Source organism: Tauraco erythrolophus, chromosome 7, assembly GCF_009769465.1.
Source record: "Tauraco erythrolophus isolate bTauEry1 chromosome 7, bTauEry1.pri, whole genome shotgun sequence".
In the NCBI taxonomy this organism is placed as follows: domain Eukaryota; kingdom Metazoa; phylum Chordata; class Aves; order Musophagiformes; family Musophagidae; genus Tauraco; species Tauraco erythrolophus.
Window position 1 is genome coordinate 1,714,514 of NC_141471.1, and position 23,568 is coordinate 1,738,081.

Here is a 23,568-nt window from a genome sequence, read left to right on the forward strand (position 1 = left end):
GGAGCTCCGGGGGGGACACTGGGACGCCGCACCCGCCGTTCCCGCGTTGAGCTCCCGGTCCGCCCGCGCGTCCGCGGCCCGGAGTCCACTGAGAGGACAGCGGGGGACGGATACTCACCCCCGTCCCGCCGCGGGGCAGCACCCCGGGCCGGCGGAGCGGAGCGGCTCCCGCGGCCGCGCACGGAACCCCGGCGCTCGGCGGGCGCGGCCCGGGGGGAGGGCGAGAAGGGGCGCGCACCGGCGCGCGGCTCAGCCAATGGGAGCGGGCGGCGGGCGCACCGGCGCGCGGCTCAGCCAATGGGAGCGGGCGGCGGGCGCAGGCGTAGAGCGGCGGTGCGGGGAGCGGCGGCGCGCGGGGCTGCGCTGAGGGAGGAGGTGGGTGAGGGGGCGCGGAGAGGGCGGGAAGGGGGAGGCCGGGGGCGTCCAGGGAAAAGGAGGAGGCTGGGAGGGTCCAGGGAAAAGGGGGAGACTGAGGGCGTACAGGGGAAAAGGGGGAGGCCGGGGGGGGTGCAGGGGAAAAGGGAGAGGCTGGGGGGTCCGGGAAAAGGGGGAGGCTGGGGGGGCGTCCAGGGAAAAAGGGGAGGATGGAGGGGGTCCAGGGAAAAGGGGGAGGCCGAGGGGAGTCCAGGGAAAAGGGGGAGGCCGAGGGGAGTCCAGGGAAAAGTGGGAGGCCGAGGGGAGTCCAGGGAAAAGGGGGAGGCCGAGGGGAGTCCAGGGAAACGGGGGAGGCCGAGGGGAGTCCAGGGAAAAGGGGGAGGCTGAGGGGAGTCCAGGGAAAAGGGGGAGGCTGAGGGGAGTCCAGGGAAAAGGGGGAGGCTGAGGGGAGTCCAGGGAAAAGGGGGAGGCTGAGAGCGTCCAGGGAAAAGGGGGAGGCTGAGAGCGTCCAGGGAAAAGGGGGAGGCTGGGGGGGAGTCCAGGGAAAAGGGGGAGGCTGGGGGGGAGTCCAGGGAAAAGGGGGAGGCTGGGGGGGAGACCAGGGAAAAGGGGGAGGATAGAGGGGGTCCAGGGAAAAGGGGGAGGCCGAGGGGAGTCCAGGGAAAAGGGGGAGGCCGAGGGGAGTCCAGGGAAAAGGGGGAGGCCGAGGGGAGTCCAGGGAAAAGGGGGAGGCTGAGAGCGTCCAGGGAAAAGGGGGAGGCCGGAGGGGGTCCAGGGAAAAGGTGTCTAGCCGAGGCTTGCGGGAAAGGCGGAGGTTGGTAGTGTGTAGGTGGGAATGTAAGAAGGGTGGTTTGGCCTAAGCCTGAGAGGAGGATGAGTGTGGAGAGGTTGGGGGTTGGCCTGTGGGGAGAAATGGGGATGAGAGTCCAGCTTAGAGTAGAGGAGGGGTTATGGGAACGGGGATTTGGTTATCTGACTGTTAGACAGGGGAAGGGTAGCCATGAAGGAGGGGAGGTGGATCTGGTCTTGAGGAAGATGTGGAGAAAGAAGAGAATAGAATATTTCAGTTGGAAGGGGCCTCCAAAGGTCATCTAGTCTGGCTGCCTGACCAATTCAGGGCTGGCCAAGTTAAAGCATGTTATTAAGGGTGTTGTCCAAATGCCTCTCTAACACCGACAGGCATCGATCATCTCTCCAGGAAGCCTGTTCCAGTGTTTGGCCACCCTCTTGGTAAGGAAATGCTTCCTAACATCCAGTCTAAACGTCCCCTGGCACAGCTTGGAACCATTCTGATGCGTCCCATCGCTGCATAGCAGGTAGAAGAGATCAGAGAGCTCTGGATATCAGTTTGCCCTTGAACTGTGGCAGAGGGAGAGGGAAGGATTACGGTGGAACTTGGTCTAGCAGTGAAGGAGAGAGGAGGATTTTGGGTGACTGACCTATAGCTTTCCCTAGTAGGACTAGGGAAAGAATGGAGTCTCTTTCCCTAGTAGGACTAGGGAAAGAATAGGGAAAAGGAGAGGGACTGGGGAAAGATCTGGTGTAGTAGGTGACCGTGTTGAGTTTGGGGTGAGGAGGACCAAGACTGTCTTTGGACTGGGAAAAAGGAAGAGAAAGGGATGGAAATTGCTAGCTTAGGGTAAAGAAATAGTGAGTCTTGGGGAAGGAGGGGAACAGAGGAGGGTTCACCCCCGAGGTGGGACATGGGCACCCTGGAAGGGCAGGGGAGCAAAGTTTGGGAAGTGTAGATATATCCATGTTTTGGGTTGGAGAGGTTGAGACAGGGTTAAGATTGAAAAGACGACTGATGAGGTTTAACCTGAATGCTGTAGGGGCTGATGTAGGTTAAAGGTGGCAACTGAGGCAATCCCGTCCTTAAATGTATTTGAAGAGGTTGGTGGAACTTTGGTCTTCTATAAAGTTGTTTTGTATCAGAAAAGGAGTGGGTTCAAAATGTTTTTTCCATAGAAGTGTGGAAACATGATGATGTGGAGAAGCCCCTCAGTATAGAGCCGTTCTTTAGTGGGGACCTTTTGGTCTTCTGAGGTGAGGGAAGCTGAATTTCCCTGTGTGCCATAGTAGAGAGGTACGGCGTGTCTTTCCCTGCTGCGCCTCTTGGAGGGCCACCCCTGAGTACTTCATGTCTTGTAGCATCATTTGGAGAATTGTAGAGTTAGAAACCTGGTGGAACTGTGTCAGACCCTTAGCTAAAAAAGAGGGGGGAGTCGCTCGATAGCCCTTATAAACATTTTTATTATTAGGGTTGTTGGGCTCTCAGGAGCATTAAACTCGTCATATGCCAGATGGCAGCTTTGGGAATAAACCACCAAAGATAATGACCCTATGGAAACTTAGAATCACAGAATGGTTTGGATTGGAAGGGACCTCAAAGATCATCTAGTTCCAACCCCCCTGCCATGGGCAGGGACACCCTCCACTACACCAGGTTGCCCAAAGCCCCATCCAGCCTGGCCTTGAACGCTTCCAGGGATGGGGCAGCCACAGCTTATTCCGGGCAACCTATTCCAGTGCCTCAACACCCTCAGAGGGAAGAATTTCTCCCTCAGATCTAATCTAAATCTCCCCTCTTTCAGTTCAAAGCCATTGCCCCTTGTCCGGTCACTACACGCCCTTGTCCAAAGCCCCTCTCCAGCTTTCCTGTAGCCCCTTTAGGTGCTGGAAGGTCTCCCCGGAGCCTTCTCTTCTCCAGGCTGAACAGCCCCAACTCTCCCAGCCTGTCTCCAGAGCAGAGGTGCTTCAGCCCTCGGATCATCTTTGTGGCCTCCTCTGAACCCACTCCAACAGCTCCATGTCCTTCTTGTGCTGGGGGAGGATAAAAAACTTGGAGGAGGACAAAAAGTAAACAAACACCGATGCATTAGATAATTACTGAGGGTAGGTGAGAAGAACCTGTGACCAAGTTTTGGAGGCTTGGAGGTAGACACATTGCAAAGGGATAGTGTTCGGCTCACGAGCTGACAGCAGCTTCTCCCAGTGCGTGTAGCATCTCCTCGCAGCTGGGGCGGTTAGTAATTCCTATGTTTCGTTGCATGACCTCAAAGCAGTTCACCAGAGAAGGTGAGTCACCTCCTCTTTATAGAAGCAGCCACCGAGTTACGTGTTGGCTGAAGAATTTGTACGACGTTGTGGTGACGCTGCTGGAAATATAATCCACATCTCTCTGCTGCTACTCCTAGTTCTTGCTCTGTCCTCTGTGTGTACCTGTGTATGGCTCTGCACTCGGCTCAAACGTGTCAAAAAGACAAAGTGTTAGCTGAGGGGAGATTTATAAGAAAATTTTCATTCTGAGGGTGGTGAGGCACTGGCACAGGTTGCCCAGACAAGTTGTAGATGCCCCATCCCTGGAAGTGTTCAAGGCCAGGTTGGATGAGGCTTTGGGCAACCTGGTGTAGTGGAGGGTGTCCCTGGCCATGGCAGGGGAGTTAGAACTGGATGATCTTTGAGGTCCCTTCCAACCCAAACCTGTTTGTGATTCCATGATTCTAAAAGAGGTGATTTGCAGGATGTGGATGATGGGTTGAGGTTGAGGAGCCCAGATTGGGAGAGACTGCAAGTATCTGTAGACGAATGCATAGGCAAACGTGTGTTTCTTTAAAAACTTATTTAAAAAATATGAAAATATTTGTTGTGAAGTCATTTAGATGTCTCTTCTGCTGCATATAGGGAACTGGTTTAAGGACTGGAGCCCTCTGGAGTTTATAAACCTATTCTTGACTGTATTAACAAATCATTTGAAGCCATTTGTTTAGTTTTTTTCCTGCCCACCTAGTCCTTTGCATGGTTTCCTAAAGGACTTCTCACACCTGTTTGCTGGGATTTTGTTTGTTGTGTATTTTTGGGGTTTTGTTTTGTTTTCTTTTCTGGGCAGGAATACTGGAATGGTATGTTTTCATGGAATGGTTAGGTTGGTTTTGTTGCAGGTAAGGCTTTTTTCAGTGTATTTTACAAAACCATGAATATTTCATGTCTTGTAATAAAAGGGATTTCTAGTTGTGTTTCAGGAGGAATCGGAGGGTGAGTGACCTAGTGCTGAACTTCAGGTGGTGGGGTCAAAATAAAGTGATGGGAAGAGGAGGGTAGAGAGATCCTGGATTTCGAGTAACAGTTCCTTGTAGTAAACCAGCTGCATGATAGAGGGCTTTCAGCTCAACTTTTCTGAAATTAGACTGTTAAAACTCCAGGAAATACCTGGAGGGAGGAGGGGGGAAATCTTTTCATTTTGAAGGACAGTGGCTGAGCTACCTGGTCTTTAGCAGTGACCTCACTGCTTACATCAGAGGTGGAGTTGGCATGTTGAACATGGCTTTTCCTTGCATAGCTCAAGTATGATGGAGGTGCCCTCTGCACGGTTCTGTTTTATAAAAGGCAAAGTGGTGCTAGTAGGTGGGACCAAAAAACTTCTTCAATATTGATTCAAGGACGATCGAGTTACGAAAGTAACAGGACGATGTTTTTTAGCAGCTCAGAAACCAGAATCACAGAATGGTTTGGGGTGGAAAGGACCTCAAAGATCGTCCAGTTTCAGCCCCCCTGCCATGGGCAGGGACACCCTCCACTACACCAGGTTGCTAATCACAAGTTAATAACCACAAATTAACACCCATTGGGAAAGTATATGACAAAATGTTGGAGTTCATAGGTGAAGTACATATATAATGCCTTTTTCCAGCCAGTTTCAAGTGGTTGTTTACCCTTCTTTCACTCGTTTAACTTTGGTAAAGTTTCTCATGTTCTAATCCAACTCTTTGAAGTCTTGTTGTAAACTCTAATATGCTGTTGAATATTCATAAATAGTAGCTATGTTCTGTACCATTGGTGACCATTTTAATTTTTGAATAAAATCACTCTTGGTTGTCCTTACGTCCATCTATCTTTCTGCAAGGTTTAAGTTTCTTTTCTGAGAATGGAGTCATGGGGGAAGTCATGCAGATCTGATGGTAATTAATGAAAATATCATTACATTGGGGGAAAAATATGCTGAGACAATGAATGGATTTAATTGCCAAATAGGTTTTTGCTTGGAAATTCTGGCCTCAGGCACAGCAAGGAGCTGACTATCAGGCAAAGCTCTCAGGTGAGTCAAAAGTCATATGACCCAAGGCATGTAAACATATATATATACACGGGTCAAATGACTGCTTCGTGTCTTCTCCTGGACTGAGAGGAACTTGTTTTAGGTCCAGGGCTAAACAGATATTCACAATTCTTCCTGTATTTTTTCCTTGTGGTAACACGCATAGTAGGATTTTTGCTTTAGCTTTAGGGTTTTTTTCACCTACTCTTTTGGACTTTGAAGAGAAAGAAGTACTCAGGAAAAAAGTTCTGCCTACGGATGGACAGATCTGTAAAGGCAGCAGCCCCCAAAAAGCTGCCTGAGAGTTCTGTGTCTACAGAGAGAGGTAAGGAGCTCGGGATGGCATTTAGGAAGATCTTTTTTTTTATGGCCCAGTTGTGAGACTGCACCAGTGGTTAATATTTTTGTGGCCTTAATGGTAGAGCGCAGGCTTGAGGGAAAGATGCTGCCTTGGTGGGGAGCTTGTGGTGGTTGTATGGAGTTCCTGGAGCTCTTAGCGTGTGAAAACAGGCTGAGATTTTTATAAAATTTGGAATCATTTGTTTATTTACAGTATGAGGTGATGAGGTGGGATCTACTACTTTCCTGAACGTGACAGTAGTGTTTCGTCATTTGGGAGGTAAATGGTAAATTGGGAGGCTGCTGATTCATTTTAATTTACTTTTTTTTTTCTTTCTCTGGGTCTGATGGAAACTCTTCCAGTAAACTCCATTTCACTCTGCAATATGTTTAGGCCATGAGGAGCTTGAGGGTGTGATACAAGATGTTTGTTTTTGTTTATCCTCTCTTGGCTGTTGTATTTGCTTTATGTCTAGGCAGTGGCAAACAGTGGAACTTCATTTGGATTTGTAATTTGTAAATCCTGCTTGATAAAGCTAGAATATGATTAAGTTTCAACTGCTGTGGATTTCAGCACTCATGTCATTTATGTTACTGTTTAAACTGACAAAGTTGTCAGTTATAGTAACAAAAAGTGTGCCCTTATTAGCACCGGACTGTGGATCCATAGTAGAAACATTTTCCACTTAAAATATTCTGGAAAAGCCCCTGTTCTGCTTGTGGCTGTTTTTGAATCCCACTGCCCATGTCTGTTTCTTTACAGTCACATTTGACTGATGGTTAAAAAGTATTTTTCTTTTCCCTGTTTCTTTGTGAATCACGTTTATTTTTCCTTCTGTATGACAGAAAGCAAATAACCTTTAAATGGAAATGACAACAATTGGCTACTCATAAAGCCTAGTCAGACTGGAAAAAAAAAATTCTCTTTATCAGTTCTGGGAAAAAAAATTCTCTTTATCAGTTCTGTCTGATCTAACCTTACTGTATTAGAGGAATTACTTTCTTCTTCTAGGTGGAGGGATTGAGGCCAGAGCTTTTAGCTTTTTCTCCAAATTATGAAACTATGTACCCAACAATTGAGAAAGGAAATACTATTTCCTGTAACTTGTGTGAAGTTTTCTCTCTGGGATTGTGGTTTTATTAGGCCAAAGCAGATTGAGAGTTTTCACTGTAAACTCCAGATGCTTTGCAAACTTATGGCTTATTTGTTTTTCCCATTTGCATCACTAAAATTCAGAATGCCATGGAAACAGGTTACAAAAACCGAAGTAAAGATTTTTTTTTTGTGGAATGTGACATACTATCAGTAGTCCTTATCCTAGTAATACTGAAGTTTTGGATATGTTTAATAACAAGAAGTCGTTGGAACTGGACTCAGAGCTCTATTTAAGGGCTATTGATGCAGCAATTTGAAAGCACTAGGAGCTCTTCAGTGTACGCTGTAGGAATTCACACCAGTGCTACCTCAAAAAGGACTGTTAGCTTTGTTATTTGCTTTAGGATTCCTGGACGTTTCCTTAAGGGGAACGGATCCTGCTGAAGTCAAAAGGTGTAATTAGTGTCAGTGTCAACCTAACTGGGGGTTTTGTGGTGATCTGACTTTTCATTTATGGCGCCGTACAAGTAGGACACCTTGAGATAACGTTGTGGTACTGATCTGTAAAGTGTGCTGTGATGCATCAAAGGCTTTGAGAAGAGAATGGTTATGTGAGTAATTAAATCACCGTTACATAATGGGTGTTCACAAAGTAGTTGTGAACCTTCATTGGTCTTTCATGTTCGTGCTGCAAACTGTAGTGTTAGGAAGGAGACGTTACAGGAAATAATCTGACCCTCGGGTACAAGAATCATAGAATGACGGAATGGTTTGGCTTGGAAGGGACCTCAAAGACCATCCAGTTCCAACCCCCCTGCCATGGGCAGGGACACCCTCCACTACACCAGGTTGCCCAAAGCCCCATCCAACCTGGCCTGGAACACTTCCAGGGATGGGGGATCTACAACTTGTCTGGGCAACCTGTGCCAGTGCCTCACCACCCTCAGAGGGAAAAATTTCTTCCTTAGATCCCATCGAAATCTCCCCTCTTTCAGTGTAAAGAAGCCTCTTTGAAGTGCGGAGCGATGCCGCCCCAGATGTGTTTCCTTGAATTTACCGTTCCAAATTTGCGATGGTTTTGATGTAAGCAAGCCAGGCCTGAGGCACGTGACATCTCTCCGTTTTCTTGCTGGGATTCCAGATCCCAGTGGGCAAGTCCTACAGGATTAGTGTTATGTCATCAAATAGCATCACGGGCTCCCAGGAAAGCACAGCCTGTCACAGAGTCGCAGTGGAATGACCATTGCCCTGCACGCAGCGTGAACAGAGTCCGTTCTGCTGCCTCTTAAGCCTCTGCTGGTTCTCCTGCAGCTTGCTCCGCTGTCTTGTGGGTGGTATGCAAAAGAGCCAGCAGCACCTCTTCCAATACCACCGTGGCATCTTTTTCATCTTAACTTCCGCTTGGGTCAGTCAGCGTTTTCCCAGCAGTGCTGCTAAGTTGTTCCCAGTCCTTCCCAAACTTCTGTTTCCAAATGTCCTTAATAGTAAATGAGCAACAACGGATATTTCATAGGACAAACACTACAGATTTGGGAGGTTTATTTTGGCCGCGTTGTTCTACCAGAAGTTCTAGTATCCACTTGAGTTTAGGAAGGGAGGTATTTTTGCAAGTCTCTCCTGAAACCGAGAGTGATGGTCTGAGATAAGGATGGTTCCTGAAAACTATTTATCCATTTGTGGCTGGGTGTTTGTGCTCTTTAATGATTTTGAATTCTGGTTGGTGGTGATTTTGGTTTCACCTGCACTGTTGAATGTGTTGAATAAACATTCCACCTGGATGTTGAGCTATCAGAGTGGAAGGGGAAGGACCGCTCATTTGTTGTGATTGTTGCAGCTATATATTGTTGAGCTTGTGTTTTGGTGTATTCTGAATTTTCTTTAGTACCTGTTGGTCTATGGGAAGGTGCTTCTCATGATGAGGTGGATAATGGAAAATTTTTTACATGATCACTTTCCAGTAAAAAAGAGGTATGCAAAAGACTTAGTAATAAGTTTTTCGTGATTCTGGTTTTGGTAGGTTCACCTCCGTGCAAAAATATGAACATGTGCATGTGAACATATAGACTAAGCTAATTATAAAGCACCTGCCCCATCCAGAACAGCACAGCAGTTATTAAATAATCAGGGCATTAATGCAGTAGTCACTTGAAATTTGTGCTGTTGTAAATCACGTGCTGAAACAAAAAACCAGGGCAGATTTAGGTTGGATCTAAGGAAGAAATTTTTCACTCTGAGGGTGGTGAGGCACTGGCACAGGTTGCCCAGAGAAGCTGTGGCTGCCCCATCCCTGGAAGTGTTCAAGGCCAGGTTGGATGAGGCTTTGGGCAACCTGGTGTAGTGGAGGGTGTCCCTGCCCATGGCAGGGGGGTTGGAACTGGATGATCTTTGAGGTCCCTTCCAACCCAAACCATTCTATGATTCTATGATGAGAACATATGAAAAAAGGAGGCAGTGCTGTTATGGAGTGGGCATTAATTATTTATGAGTGTCTTTTAACGTCAGCTTTTATATGTTGCTAAGGATTCTTGCCTTTTTTCCCTTTCTCTTTTATTCTAGTTTCTCCTCCAGGCTTTGAGAGCGTTGCTCTTGAAGAAGAGGATCTGAACGGCACGCTGATGAACGAAGACATACGTATCCATAGCTGGCCTTGTTCTTACTACTTGGACACCAGCAAACAATGGGTCTCTGGCAGACTCTCACTGACTCCTGTTGCGATCAAATTTACAGCTGACAAGACTGGGGAGCTTTTGGTCAACTTCCATCTTTCCAGTATCAGTGAGATCAAGAAGGAATCTTCGAATTTAATCTTCAGCTCCCTTACCATTTTAGAGAAGAGCAGCAAGCACTGGTTCAGTTCCCTGCAACCCAACAGAAATGTGGTGTTCAATATCCTGGAGCACTTCTGGAGGGAGCAGCTGCTGTCAAGCCAAGGTGCAGGAGCAGAAGCAGCAGCTTTGCAGTCAACAAAAGGAAAAGAACTGACTGGGTTATTGACTGGATCGCAGAAACGGCTGGAGGACACAGCAAAAGTGCTGCATTACCAGGGTGAGCAGTTCGATAACATCATGAGAGGACTCAACAAGATCGAAGGAGATATGGATGTAGCAGACAGGTATGGTGTTGCAGCATCCTCTGAGCTAAGCAGTGGTTGTGGGATTGTGCTGTTTGTGCCTGAAGTTTGTGGGGCAGATCCACAGAGGTCTTTAGGAAACTAAGCTATTGACTTTCACTGCGAGTTTAAGCCCGTGATGGTCTTTTGTGGATCGAGCTCTTGCTATAAGATGTTTCTGTGTTTTCTCTCTTCTGTGGACAGGGACACATTCTACTAGATCAGGTTACTCCAAGCCCCATCCAACCTGGCCTTGAACACTTCCGGGGATGGGGCAGCCACAGCTGCTCTGGGCAACCTGTGCCAGTGCCTCACCACCCTCAGAGTGAAAAATTTCTTCCTTAGATCCCATCGAAATCTCCCCTCTTTCAGTGTAAAGCCATTACCCCGTGTCCTATCACTACACACCCTTGTCCAAAGCCCCTCTCCAGCTTTCCTGTAGCCCCTTTAGGCACTGGAAGGTGCTGGAAGGTCTCCCCGGAGCCTTCTCTTCTCCAGGCTGAACAGCCCCAACTCTCTCAGCCTGTCTCCAGAGCAGAGGTGTTCCAGCCCTTGGATCATCTCCGTGGCCTCCTCTGGACCTGCTCCAGCAGCTCCATGTCCTTCTTGTGTTGGGGACCCCAGAGCTGAAGGCAGCACTGCAGAGGGGTCTCCCGAGAGCAAAGCAGAGGGGCAGAATCCCCTCCCTCGCCCTGCTGCCCACACTGCTCTGGGTGCAGCCCAGGACACGGTTGGCTTTCTGGGCTGCCAGCGCACCGTGCCGGCTCATGTTGAGCTTCTCATCCACCAACAGCCCCAAGGCCTTCTCCTCAGGGCTGCTCTCCATCCGTTCTCTGCTCAGCCTGTACTTGTGCTTGGGATTGCCCCGACCCAACTTGCTGAGGGTGCACTCGATCCCGCTCTCCATGTGGCTGACAGAGATGTTAAACAGCACTGGTCCCAATACTGACTGGGTTATTGGGGGTGTCTGCCAAGTAATCTTTAGCTCCAGTAGCCTGTCCTCCTTTCTCCGTGTGTGAAAGTCAGCTCTTGAGGCTGCTTTTTGCATACAAAGTGGGTGTAGCTGAGGACTTTCTCTTTGTGCGTTCCTTCACAAGAACTTGCTTCCCAGCTACACACAGCAGTGAGGATTGGGTCCATGGTGCGGATGTAGCCGGGGAAATGGCTGTGGAAGCAGTGGTCCCTTATAAATGTGATTTAACCTTCCATGGAATGCTCCCTGCCTTTTTGTCTAGGTGCAACAAATACCTTTGGAGGAAAAAGTGAGCAGTGTTGAGCAGCAGTGAACTGCTGGGCTTTGTCTGCAGAGTGTAGTGGTGCAAGAACTGGAGAGACAATTTTGGATTATTTGTGGGAATCTCAATCAGGCACTTAAGCCAATGTATTCAAAAAAATTAGCCACCAAGCGCTGCCTTTAGACAACTGAAATAAGGTGTTTGGAGCACATTTTGAGATGTTGCTTAACTTTGTTTCAGAACTTAGTGTGAATGCTAAAAGGTTGGTGTCTTAATGAGAACATTATGACTTTACTATTTCATGATTAACATTCCAAGTGAATTATTCCATGCTGGTTTGTGTGCTGCGAGTTTGATTCGACAGCAGTCCAAAACAGACAGCAAGGTTCAGAGCAGTATTGTGATGTTTGAAGATCCGTAGCTGTGAGTGGCTTCGTGGAAGCTCTGACACCTGCGTGAAGAGACAAACACAACAAAGTTCAAACTAGTTGTTTTTGGAAGAAGCATCTGTTTTTAGACGGATATCGTGTCTAAAAGACTTGATTTCACAATGATTCTGGTGATATTCTCCATACCCTTTCATGAAAAGCCAAGACAACTGAAAGCTTCAGCAATAGCTTTTAAAGTTCTGTAGCAATAAACAATGAGTAGGAAAATAAATACCTGCTCATTGGTTTTGGGTGGGAGCTTTGATCTGGGTTAAGATGCACTGGGAGGTATTGTTTGTCCTCATGAATGTGAAAAGCTCGATGCTTTGATTTAAAAATGGAAAAATAAAGGAAGCTGAGATTCTTTTTTATATACAGAAGGAAGGGTTTGGCCAGCATGCTAAAATGCAGCCCATAATCCATTAGCCAGACTGTGTTGTGATGGCACTGTGCTTTTGGGGATGTTCTAGCACTCAGTTCTTTTTGCATAGCTGATGTGTGTGTGTTTTTTCTCATAAAGCTGCTCTCCCCCCGCATCCTGACCCTCACAATGTCTTCTTTTAAACTGATGACTTCTTCCTTCCTGTCCCTGACCAATGTGGAAACAGTGGAGGACATTTGATTGTTACATATTAGGTAATTCAGACTATTAGCATAGAGTCGTAGAATCCTAGAATGGTTTGGGTTGGAAGGGACCTCAAGGATGATCCACTTCCAACCCCCCTGCCATGGGCAGGGACACCTTTCACTACACCAGGTTGCCCAAAGCCCCATCCAACCTGGCCTTGAACACTTCCAGGGATGGGGCAGCCACAGCTTCTCTGGGCAACCTGTGCCAGTGCCTCACCACCCTCAGAGGGAAGAATTTTTTCCTTATATCCAATCTAAATCTCCCCTCTTTCAGTTTAAATCCATTGTCCCTTGTCCTGTCATTACACGTCCTTGGAAAAAGTCCCTCTGCAGCTTTCCTGTAGGCCCCCTTTAGGTACTGGAAGGCTGCAATAAGATCACCCCGGAGCCTTCTCTTCTGCAGGCTGAACAGCCCCAACTCTCTCAGCCTGTCTCCAGAGCAGAGGTGCTCCAGCCCTCAGATCATCTCCGTGGCCTCCTCTGGACCCGCTCCAGCAGCTCCATGTCCTCCTTGTGTTGGGAAGAAAAAATAGATAAATATGCTAATGTCTGTTCAGGCTTTTTGGTTCTTGCTTTCTTTAGAAACTCAAGGACCAGTAACTACGTGGATAACACCACACAGGACCGTTTTGCCTGTGGAGCAGACATCGTGCAGAAGGAAGCAAGCTTTTGTGCCTGTTAGTTCCAGGTGGTGTAAGTGACACCAGTTTGATGGTGGTGTCTTTTATAAAAAGAACCAGGCCCCTTTATCTATTTTCATATGTTTAAAACTGTGATTAACTTTATCCTGCCTGTATATGTGGGCTTTTTTGGATTATTAATTCTGTTCTTGCGTGTTCCTGGATATATTCAGCTGCTCTCAGTGGAACTGTGTGCAGATAAGCAGAGCTCAGCCTGACGTGCTAGCAGATGTTCAAAGACCAAAAATAAACAGAAAGCCAGATTCACTGGTTCCTTTTTAATATATTACTAGTAGAGGACAAGGGACTCTGGTTGCAAATTTTCATTTGTATATAAGGACTGGTCATGTAGTTTGTTGATGCAGAGGGATGACTGGAGCTGCTGGAGCGGGTCCAGAGGAGGCCAGAAAGATGATGGGAGGGCTGGAGCACCTCTGCTCTGGAGACAGGCTGGGAGAGTTGAGGCTGTTCAGCCTGGAGAAGAGAAAGCTCCGGGGTGATCTTATTGCAGCCTTTCAGTACTTAAAGGGGCTACAGGAAAGCTGGAGAGGGGCTTTTGACAAGGGTGTGTAGTGACAGGACACAGGGAAATGGCTTTAAACTGAAAGAGGGCAGATTTAGATTAGATCTAAGGAAGAAATTCTTTCCTCTGAGGGTGATGAGGCACTGGACCAGGTTGCCCAGAGAAGCTGTGGCTGCCCCATCCCTGGAAGTGTTCAAGGCCAGATTGGATGAGGCTTTGGGCAACCTGGTGTAGTGGAGGGTGTCCCTGCCCATGGCAGGGGGGTTGGAACTGGATGATCTTTGAGGTCCCTTCCAACCCAAACCATTCTATGATTCTATGACTCCTCCATGGAAGGCCGGAGAAGTTGGCTGGAGGCTTTGTTAGGGCTGTGCAGCAGAAAAATCTTGCCTGGAAATCAGACATGGCACAGCTAGGATGTCGGTCCCTGGGGAGAGAGGGGAAGAGACAGGTGCAGGGATGAAGTGATAAAAATGAAGGCTCAAAGTTATCCAGCATGTTCCCACAAGGTAAGTGGAGATTTCGACGTGTCACGTTGCAGCTGCTGTTCAGTGAGTGAACGCACGTGCTTTTCTCACAGTGGGTGTGAGGAAGCAATCTGGTATTGCAGGAGGATTTAATGACTTTTCCGAAGTTAAGACACAGACATAAGCTCTTGGTGCCCTGAAACACCTTGTTGTAACTCTTTTCGTACAGCAAGAGGACAGCAAACGTGCTTTGTGTTCTGTAGAAACGAGATCAGGTCCTTCGTTTCTGTTTAATTACAACAGGTAGGTTAGAGCGTGGCTTTTAATTTGGAAGATAGTGAGTGCTGGCAGAGCATGAGGCTTTTTCAGGCATTCTCTGTGTTGAACTTCAGTTGAACCTCCGAGTTTCAGAATTCAGCCCTAAATCTGTGATAACTGTGTCATTTCAAATTCTGTTATTGTAGAAATTCATTACATCTCCTTTGGTCTGTCTTTTTTTTTTTCTTCCTTTTTTTTAAGGAGTGTCACAGTGTTTTCAGAGGGCTGTGGAGAGCTCCAGACCCATTACTCATCTTACATGCTGTCTACATAAATATCTGATGTTCATGCTTTAGTTGGGAGTAAATTCTTGGAACAATTCATTCTGCCTCCGCTATCCATGAATTCAGTGGTTGACTCCCAGTATGACTTTTCCTGCTTTTCCTAGCAGATTAATTTCTTTAAGTAGGTCTGTTTTGAAGCTGGTGCAGAACTTTGATGGCTGGTAAACAAAGCACGTTCAGTTAGAGCTTCCTCTTTCAGATTAGACTTTGTCTGCAGCCAGATTAAACAGGATTTTAAAATTGCAAAGCCTTCTGTAGGCACACTCTGATTCTCTCATGGAAAATAAATTATTAAAAAAAAGGATCTTGAGAGCAGCACTGCTAAGATGCATATTTTATCAGGCAGTACCTTTCTGGAGTAAACTTAAAAGCAAATTAAATCAAGCTGACTTTCCACAATAGGAGTGAAGCATAGAATCACAGGATGGTTTGGGTTGGAAGGGACCTCAAAGATCATCCAATTCCAACGCCTCTGCCATGGGCAGGGACACCCTCCTCTACACCAGGTTGCCCAAAGCAGTAGTACTTTATATTTTGGTCTGATAAGGCATCTCCAGGACTTAAGTCAGTAAGTATTCTCCTGTAGCATCACAGCTGAGGCCAACTGGATGAAATTCAACAAGACCAGGTGCCGGGTCTTGCACTTGGGCCACAACAACCACCTGCAGCGTTCCAGGCTTGGGGAAGTGGGGCTGGAAAGCTGCACAGCAGAGAAGGACCTGGGGGTGTTGGTCGACAACCGATTGAACATGAGCCAGCAGTGTGCCCAAGCAGCCAAGAAAGCCAGCGGAATCCTGGCATGGATCAGAAACAGTGTGGCCAGCAGGAGCAGGGAAGTGATTGTCCCCCTCTACTCAGCACTGGTGAGGCCACACCTGGAGTATTGTGTCCAGTTTTGGGCTCCTCACTTCAAGGACGCTGAGGTGCTGGAGCGGGTTCAGAGAAGGGCAACAAAACTAGTGAAGGGTTTGGAGAACTTGTCCTGTGAGGAGCGGCTGAGGGAGCTGGGACTGTTTAGTCTGGAGAAGAGGAGGCTCGGGGGGGGACCTTATCGTTCTCTACAATTACCTGAAAGGAAGTTGTAGGGAGATGGGGGTTGGTCTCTTCTCCCACGTTAGGAGTGACAGGACAAGAGGGAATGGCCTCAAGTTACACCAGGGGAAATTTAGGTTGGATATCAGGAAGAATTTCTTTCCAGAGAGGATTGTGAAGTGTTGGAACAGGCTGTCCAGGGAGGTAGTGGAGTCCTCATCCCTGGAGGTGTTTAAAAACCGTGTGGATATGATGTTGAGGAACATGGTTTAGGGACTCTGACAGTGCAGGGTGAATGGTTGGACTCAATGATCTTGAAGGTCTCTTCCAACCAGATGATTCTATGATTCTGTGATCAGCGAGATCAGTGTTTCGGTAGAGTGTATTACGTGTGGTCTGGCTTCATCAGAAGTTTCTACTGCAACTGCTGTGCCAGTGGCACATGCCTAACTGCTGGATTTAAGGTATTTATGGAGTGTGGGGGACACAATTCTGATCTGGGTTGAACTTCCCTTGAGCTCTTGTTTGGTTGGTTTAAACAGAACCTCTTCCCTCCCGTTAGTTAATCGAGAAGCTGTTCGTACCTCCAGAGATGATCTTCCTGTTCTGCTCAGTGACTGACGGGAGGGCTGAGAAATCTCCATTTAAAACATTCTGGTTAAGCTGATGACCTGCTGGTCAGGCTGGTTAGGTTTGTGAGATGCTTCTAGCCAGCTCACAGCTGTTCTCCAGTGGGGATTGGGTAGGGTTGTGTGAGCAGTGGGTGCATCCCAAAGGGCTGACTTGCCTCTTCCTGTGCCTGCCTGCAACTGGAGACGCGCCACATCAGCTCAGTTGCGAAATGGGTGCCAGAGGCTGCTGGTGGGTGAGAAAGGAGGTGGCTGGTTGCACAGCGGGAGGGAAAGGAGGCATATGAAGTTACTGTTGGCTGTGCAGGGTGATGCGGTTGGCCCCAAAATTTCTTTCCAGCCACTGAGGCTGAGTCGTCCTGAAATACAGGATACTCTGCTGGCCCGTTGGGTTTGGGTGACAGGCAGAGGACGAGAGTGGGAGAAAAGGAGCATCGTAGGTGCTGACTGTGTCTCTGCCTCTAACTCCAGTCTAGACCTGGAGAGGGGTGCTAACAGATAGGCAGCATAGCACATGGGAAATCAAACCAAAACCACCACCTTTCCTCTCATTTCTGTTTGTTCAGCGGAAAGAATGAGGTGAGGCTTAGGCCCAGAGAGATCTGGGATCATGTTGTAGATGCCCCATCCCTGGAAGTGTTCAAGGTCGGGTTGGATGAGGCTTTGGACAACCTGGTGTAGTGGAAGGTGTCCCTGCCCATGGCAGGGGGGTTGGAACTAGATGATCTTTGAGATCCCTTCCAACCCAAACTGTTCCATGGTTCTGTGATCATGATCCTTCCTTGGGAAAAGACCCCAGAAAAGGGGAATGGGGTATCCTGATAGAAGATACAACAGAAGGATCGTGTCCTCCATATCATTGATTCTTGCTAACAGTGTGTTACATCTTTCTTGCCTGCAGCTGCTAAACTTAGTCGCCTGCTTAGGTACATGGTCTTGCTTAGAATTAAGGGGCTTGAATCCCTGTGTTGTTTCTGGATATACAGTGGTCTTCCTTGGGAACAGTTGCTCAATTCCTCCATAAAGTGAGCCCAGTTACCTTTAAGCTCAGGCACCAGTTTGCCAGCCAGGAGACCTGTCTTCTTCAGGAGCTACACCAATGCTGTTGGTGAGGCAGGTGCCGGATGCCAGTGGGCAGACGCTGCTGGGCTTTTCAGCCTCCGTTTTGCATTCCTAGTGTTTTAACTGGCAATGGGAATTCGGGAGTGGGGGCAAAGCAAAAGGTGATGGGGCTGAGGTATGAAGGAGTAGAAAAAGGCGGTGGTGACTATGGCCAAGCGTGGAAACATTGAGGTAAAAGGTGGTGTTAGCTGAAGAACAGATGGGTGTAAATTGGCCTGAATAAATCCAGTTGGAAGTTGGATTTCTCCCATCAGAACGGTGAGATTCTGGGACCGCTTTCCAACGTGTTAGCAAATGAGGAAAAGCTGGTTTTTAAAACGGATGGATCCTGGTGAGCCATGAATAGTTTGAGGAGCAAAATATGGGAGGGCTGGATTCAGTATTAAAAAAGTCTTTGTGTCTGCAATAATTTGCTTTGAACTGGTGGGGCAGCATGACCCTCCTGCTGGCTTTCACTCTTCCGACACTCTTTTCTCTGCTAGGTTGTTGACTGAGCTCGAGTCTCCTTCTTGGTGGCCGTTCAGCAGCAAGCTCTGGAAAGCGCCGTTGGAAACCAAGCCAAAGGAAACGGCCACAGTTTCCGATTCGAAGAACCAGGAAGGAATCCTAATTAGAATTCCAGTTATTATCACCCACAGAACAGACTCAAATGTCAAGCCAGGAAAACTCACGCTCTTCGCTTCTGGCCTGGAAATCAGTGACTGCAATTCTCAGGTCATTCACCGGTTTGAATCCAAGGATGTGGATGACATCAGAGTTCATACACCATATGAAATCAGCGTCCGTCAGAGATTTATTGGGAAGCCTGACACCTCTTACCGGCTCTTGTCAGCAAAGATGCCAGAAGCAATCCCCATCTTGGAGATGCAGTTTAGCAAGAAGATGCAGTTTTTAGAAGATGCCCTAGGATTTGTTGGTGCCAGGAAGTCTCCTCAGGTGGATTTGGGGACCACCATTTGGCAAGCAGGTACGTGACAGACAAAGCAATCCATCTGTAAGCAGTAACACGAGCACCAAAAGTTTCCAAGTGGTTTTCAAGCTCAGAATAGTGTTTACAAATGTTTACAAAGCAAATCCTCTCCCTGCTGCCCTAAGGAGGAGACCACACTGATGATAAAATTATAGAAATAACTGTTAAGTGACTTTAGACCCTCTTGCCCAAAGGGAGAGGGTAGAGGTGACAGAAGTGTGTGGCCCTGTTTTGCTCTAATTGCATTTAGAATCACAGAATGGTTTGGGTTGGAAGGGACCTCAAAGATCATCCAGTTCCAACCCCCCTGCCATGGGCAGGGACACCCTCCACTACACCAGGTTGCCCAAAGCTCCATCCAACCTGGCCTTGAACACTTCCAGGGATGGAGCATCTGCAACTTCTCTGGGCAACCTGTTCCAGTGCCTCACCACCCTCTGGGTGAAATATTTCTTCCTTATATCTGATCTAAATCTCCCCTCTTTCAGTTTAAATCTATTACCCTGTGTCCTGTCACTACACGCTTGTGTCCAAAGCCCCTCTCCAGCTTTCTTATAGCCCCTTTAGGTACTGGAAGGTGCTGGAAGGTCTCCCTGGAGCCTTCTCTTCTCCAGGCTGAACAGCCCCAACTCTCTCAGCCTGTGTCCAGAGCAGAGGTGCTCCAGCCCTCGGATTATCTTCGTGGCTTCCTCTGGACCTGCTCCAGCAGCTCCATGTCCTTCTTGTGCTGGGAACTCCAGAGCTGAACACAGTATTCCAGGTGGGGTCTCTTGAGAGCAGAGCAGAGGGGCAGAATCCCCTCCCTCGCCCTGCTGCCCACGCTGCTCTGGATGCAGCCCAGGACACGGTTGGCTTTCTGGGCTGCCAGCGCACGGTGCCGGCTCATGGTGAGCTTCTCATCCACCCTCACCCCCAAGTCCTTTTCCTCAGGGCTGCTCTCAATCCATTCTCTGCTCAGCCTGTACTTGTGCTTGGGATTGCCCCAAACCCACGTGCAGGACCTTGCCCTTGGCCTTGTTGAACTTCTTGAGGTTCTCACAGGCCCATCTCTCCAGCCTGCCCAGATCCCTCTGGATGCCATCCCTTCCCTCACAACCACGTTAGCAAAACCTGTGGCTGTAGATGCTGAAGCTGAGTGTCCCTCAGGAGCCTGACAGCTGCAACGTGCCAAGCCCTCTTCAACATTGTGCTCTCAGCTGATGTTGTCACCAACTCCGCACCACTTGGCGAGAGGATTAGCTTGTTTCACCTACTGGCCTGTGTTCTAACTCCAACGTCATTCTTTTCCTGGGGGTCAGCAATTCAGTGTTGTGCCACTCTGTGGGGGGAAGGGTCCTTAGAAATCCGTTCTTCCCTCCTGGCTGCATGCTTCAGTCCTCTGTCATTGCTGCTTTTCCTTTGGCAGGCTGTAGCTGGAAGCATGTTTATGTTAAACCTGTCATTCAGTGAACTGTAGAAAGTTTAAAACAAATTTCCAGGCCAGCAAATTTTTAAATAACATACGGGATAAACATCATGTTAATTTTCATCTCTTAAAAAATAGAGTTTTGTTATTTGAGGAGTTCAGGTGTCTGGATTTGGAAGGTTTTAAGTCTCAGATTAGGTGAAGACGTAGTTTACTCATTTTAAGAAAACACAGTGGAGACTGAAACCCTTTCACAACAATAAGAATGACATTCCTTACCACTATTACTCCCTCTAAAATTCCAGGGAGGGTTTTTTTTTTTATATTTTTGTAATCCAACCGTGGATTCATTTGGAGAGCTGGTGAATTTTTTTGCCTGTTAGGAATTTATTTCTATCAACACACTTGCAGCCTTTTTTTTTTTTCCTAATTGTTAGTGACAAAAGAGCAAATCGGCAGATGGATTTATTGCCAGCATATAAAAACAAATAGAAAAATGGTAAAATAAAACAATAGATGAACCTCTATCTGTGCACCAAGCTGAAACTGGACTTCAGCAGAGAGGATAATGTCCTCTTGGTGAGGAGTCATCAAGGGCCATAGCTTGGAAAAGCTTGTTAATTTTTAAGGAAGTAAGTCTTGGGCATCTGGCACTAAAACGTCAGCACAACAACTTAGAGGAAAAACAACCTACTGGTTTCCTAAGCCCTGAGTTATTCCAGCAAACTGGTGTTCAGTTCCTGATGGTCTGAAGGCTGGTTCCATAAAATAATTGGTTCTACAACCCTACTGTGCTTCGTTTCCCACTGCTTCACTCTGTTTGCATCTGAGTCAGCGAGTCAAGGATATTGCTCTCCTACCCCCACCTGCATTTTCACTGTTGAATTTGGAAATGTTAGTAAAGAAAACGGGAGGTTATGGAAATCCTGACTCCTCCAGCTCCACCAAACCCCTTGTTTGTTCCTTCCCTGGAGTCTGTCCATCTGTCTTCTGTCACAAGATGGCACTCACGGTCTGTGTTTCAACCTCTGGGTTTTTCCATGTGTGCTCACATGGTGGAAATACTGATTTTTAATTTTTTTTTTTTAAGGGAGGAAAAAAGTCGGTGTTGTGCATGCCTGCCTCTGAGTGCACATAAAATATACGTGCCTATTTTCAGATAGTGAATGGACTTAGAGGAGAAACATCCTTCCAGCAGAGGCACATCTGTCCCTGGCTCGTAGCGTTCTTTGCCCTCGCAGCCGTGAACGTTTCCACAACTGTCTGTCTCATCTGGATCCTGTCTGTTTATCCTCCTCCTGCCTTAAAGTTGTGCACATTGCACATTTGTAGAAGTAAATACAAAAAACTTTCTTAATTTTGGCTTGATTCCACCTAGAAGAGCAATTTGTGAAGACCTTTAGACACACCAGATTATCTGAAAGTATTTTTAGAATCATAGACTCATAGAATGGTTTGGGTTGGAAGGGACCTCAAAGATCACCCAGTTCCAACCCCCCTGCCGTGGGCAGGGACACCCTCCACTACACCAGGTTGCCCAAAGCCTCATCCAACCTGGCCTTGAACACTTCCAGGGATAGGGCAGCCACAGCTTCTCTGGGCAACCTGTTCCAGTGCCTCACCACCTTCTGAGTGAAGAATTCCTTCCTTATATCCAATCTAAATCTCCCCTCTTTCAGTTTAAAGCCATTGCCTCGTGTCCTATAATGGCTGATAACAACTACCCAGGATTAAAAGGCACAAAAAAATCCTACCCTGCATCTGTGGTATAACAACCTAGGGCAGTGCTGTCGTAATCCTGTAGCTGGAGACTGGCATTTGCAGGGTTTTTTCCTACCTTTTGAGGCTGCTGAATTTTTCCTGCTTACCCCTGTTCTGGGTAATGTTCTCACTAGTTTTGAGTTTCCAGCACTTTGCTCAAAGGTTTGGTAGCTTCTCGTCCTCACACGGTGGCAGAGTCTCGCAGTCCAACTAGGCGTAACAAAACCAAAACAAAATTGCTTTTTAAATGTTTCTGCCTTTCTATTCAGTTCTCTCCCATTTCTTTTTCTTTTTTTTTTACTAGAAAATTGCTGGGAAATGCCAGGTCTCCTTCCCTCTCCCATTTTTTTTGTGCACCTTTGTCCCGTCCCTCTGCTGTTCTTGTCCTCAGCGAGATTAATGGAGTGAAATGGATAGATTCCTTGGTTTTAATGAAATGATTAGCATATGGTGACACTCAGCTGATAAGAAACACAAAGAACCTCGGCTGGTGATTTGCTACCATGAGAAGGTCTGTCATTCCCTCCCCACTCTGTCCTGGGAGGGAAACCACTGCAATAATTTTCAATGAGCAGTGGTTTTCAGTGCCTGATCCTTAGCCCCTCGGAACACAAGGAGCGTTTGCACGGGCTAACACTAGCACAGTGAATGACTTGCTTGTCTTAAATCTTGATGGGGGCGGAGTCCAGTGACTCTCAGGCTGATAACCGAATAATTCCAGGGATTATGAGTTCGCAGTAATTACTTGAGAGGGATTTAGGGTTTGCTACTCCTGGTTTAGCTTTTGTCTCCCTTTTCACAGGGAGTAATGCTATCCAGAGCGGCCGGGTGTACGCTGTCAGTTGGCCAGCCAGCTGGGCACCAGGTCTTCAGCCTGGCAGTGAGTGAGCTCTGGCATCTGACATCCTTTCTCTCCTGATGTACATAAGAGCTGCTGTCATTGTGCTGTGCTGGGCCAGGCCATGTGACAGAGGTAGAATTAGAATCATAGAATCCTTTAATGGTTGGGATTGGAAGGGACCTCAAAGATCATCCAGTTCCAACCCCCCTGCCATGGGCAGGGACACCCTCCACTACACCAGGTTGCTCAAAGCCTCATCCAACCTGACCTTGAACACTTCCAGGGATAGGGCAGCCACAGCTTCTCTGGGCAACCTGTTCCAGTGCCTCACCACCCTCAGAGTGAAAAATTTCTTCCTTAGATCCAATCTAAATCTCCCCTCTTTCAGTTTAAAGCCATTGCCCCTTGTCCGGTCACTACACACTCTCGTCCAAAGTCCCTCTCCAGCTTTCTTGTAGGCCCCCTTTAAGTACTGGAAGGCTGCAATAAGATCACCCTGGAACCTTCTCTTCTCCAGGCTGAACAGCCCCAACTCTCTCAGCCTGTCTTCATAGCAGAGGTTCTCCAGCCCTCAGATCATCTCCGTGGCTTCCTCTGGACCCGCTCCAGCAGCTCCATGTCCTTCTGATGTTGGGGACCCCAGAGCTGAACACAGCACTGCAGGGGGGTCTCAGGAGAGCAGAGTGGAGAGGCAGAATCACCTCCCTGGACCTGCTGCCCACGCTTATTAGCTTCCTTCTCAGTGCCTCTATAAGTAGGAGAGCTTTGGAGAAGTTCAAAGGGCCCCTCGGAGCCAAGATGTGTTTCTCTGGTGTTTAGCACCTGTCTGCATCAGGAATAACCACCTTTCCTTGCAGCATGTCCCTCCTACCTACTGGGTAGTATCAGATACTGCAATAAAAGCTGGTGCCTTAAATAAAGGACAGGTGGCATGTGACACAAGGTTGTGCCCGCACTGCTCAGCTGGGGGTGGCTGTTAGCGTCAGTGTTGCCCTTCTGTTCCAGGGGTTTGCTGACTTGACTCTCGAGCTCTGTCCCTGATCCATTGCTTTTAAATTCTTTAATTAAAAAGATTAAAGAGAGAGGAAGCAGCAGGTGGAGAATCATTGTTTATCCGATTGGGAATGTGTTGCTGCTGCTTTGCTCTCTGTTCAGATGAATTCCCCAGAGCCCAAAATGAACCTTTTCTCCAAATGTTGTCGTCTCTCAGCAGCCTGGTCACCTCCAGG

General features: G+C 47.7%; 1 protein-coding gene across 4 annotated transcripts in view; it reads left to right on the forward strand.

Moving 5' to 3' along the window:
* Window positions 1-355: 355 nt before the first annotated feature.
* Window positions 356-23,568, forward strand: part of SNAP47 (synaptosome associated protein 47) — a 36,113-nt gene continuing 12,900 nt past the window's right edge. The window contains exons 1-4 of one of the 4 annotated variants that reach the window (XM_086614532.1): window positions 358-375; window positions 1,555-1,605; window positions 9,462-10,017; window positions 17,845-18,329. In XM_086614532.1, coding sequence (XP_086470658.1) covers window positions 9,521-10,017; window positions 17,845-18,329 — 982 coding nt within the window. In that variant the 5' untranslated portion in view covers window positions 358-375; window positions 1,555-1,605; window positions 9,462-9,520. Of the gene's footprint in view, window positions 376-1,554; window positions 1,606-5,728; window positions 5,796-9,461; window positions 10,018-17,844; window positions 18,330-23,568 lie in introns of those variants that run through there. The other 3 variants (XM_086614533.1, XM_086614531.1, XM_086614530.1) reach the window with 3 other exon arrangements.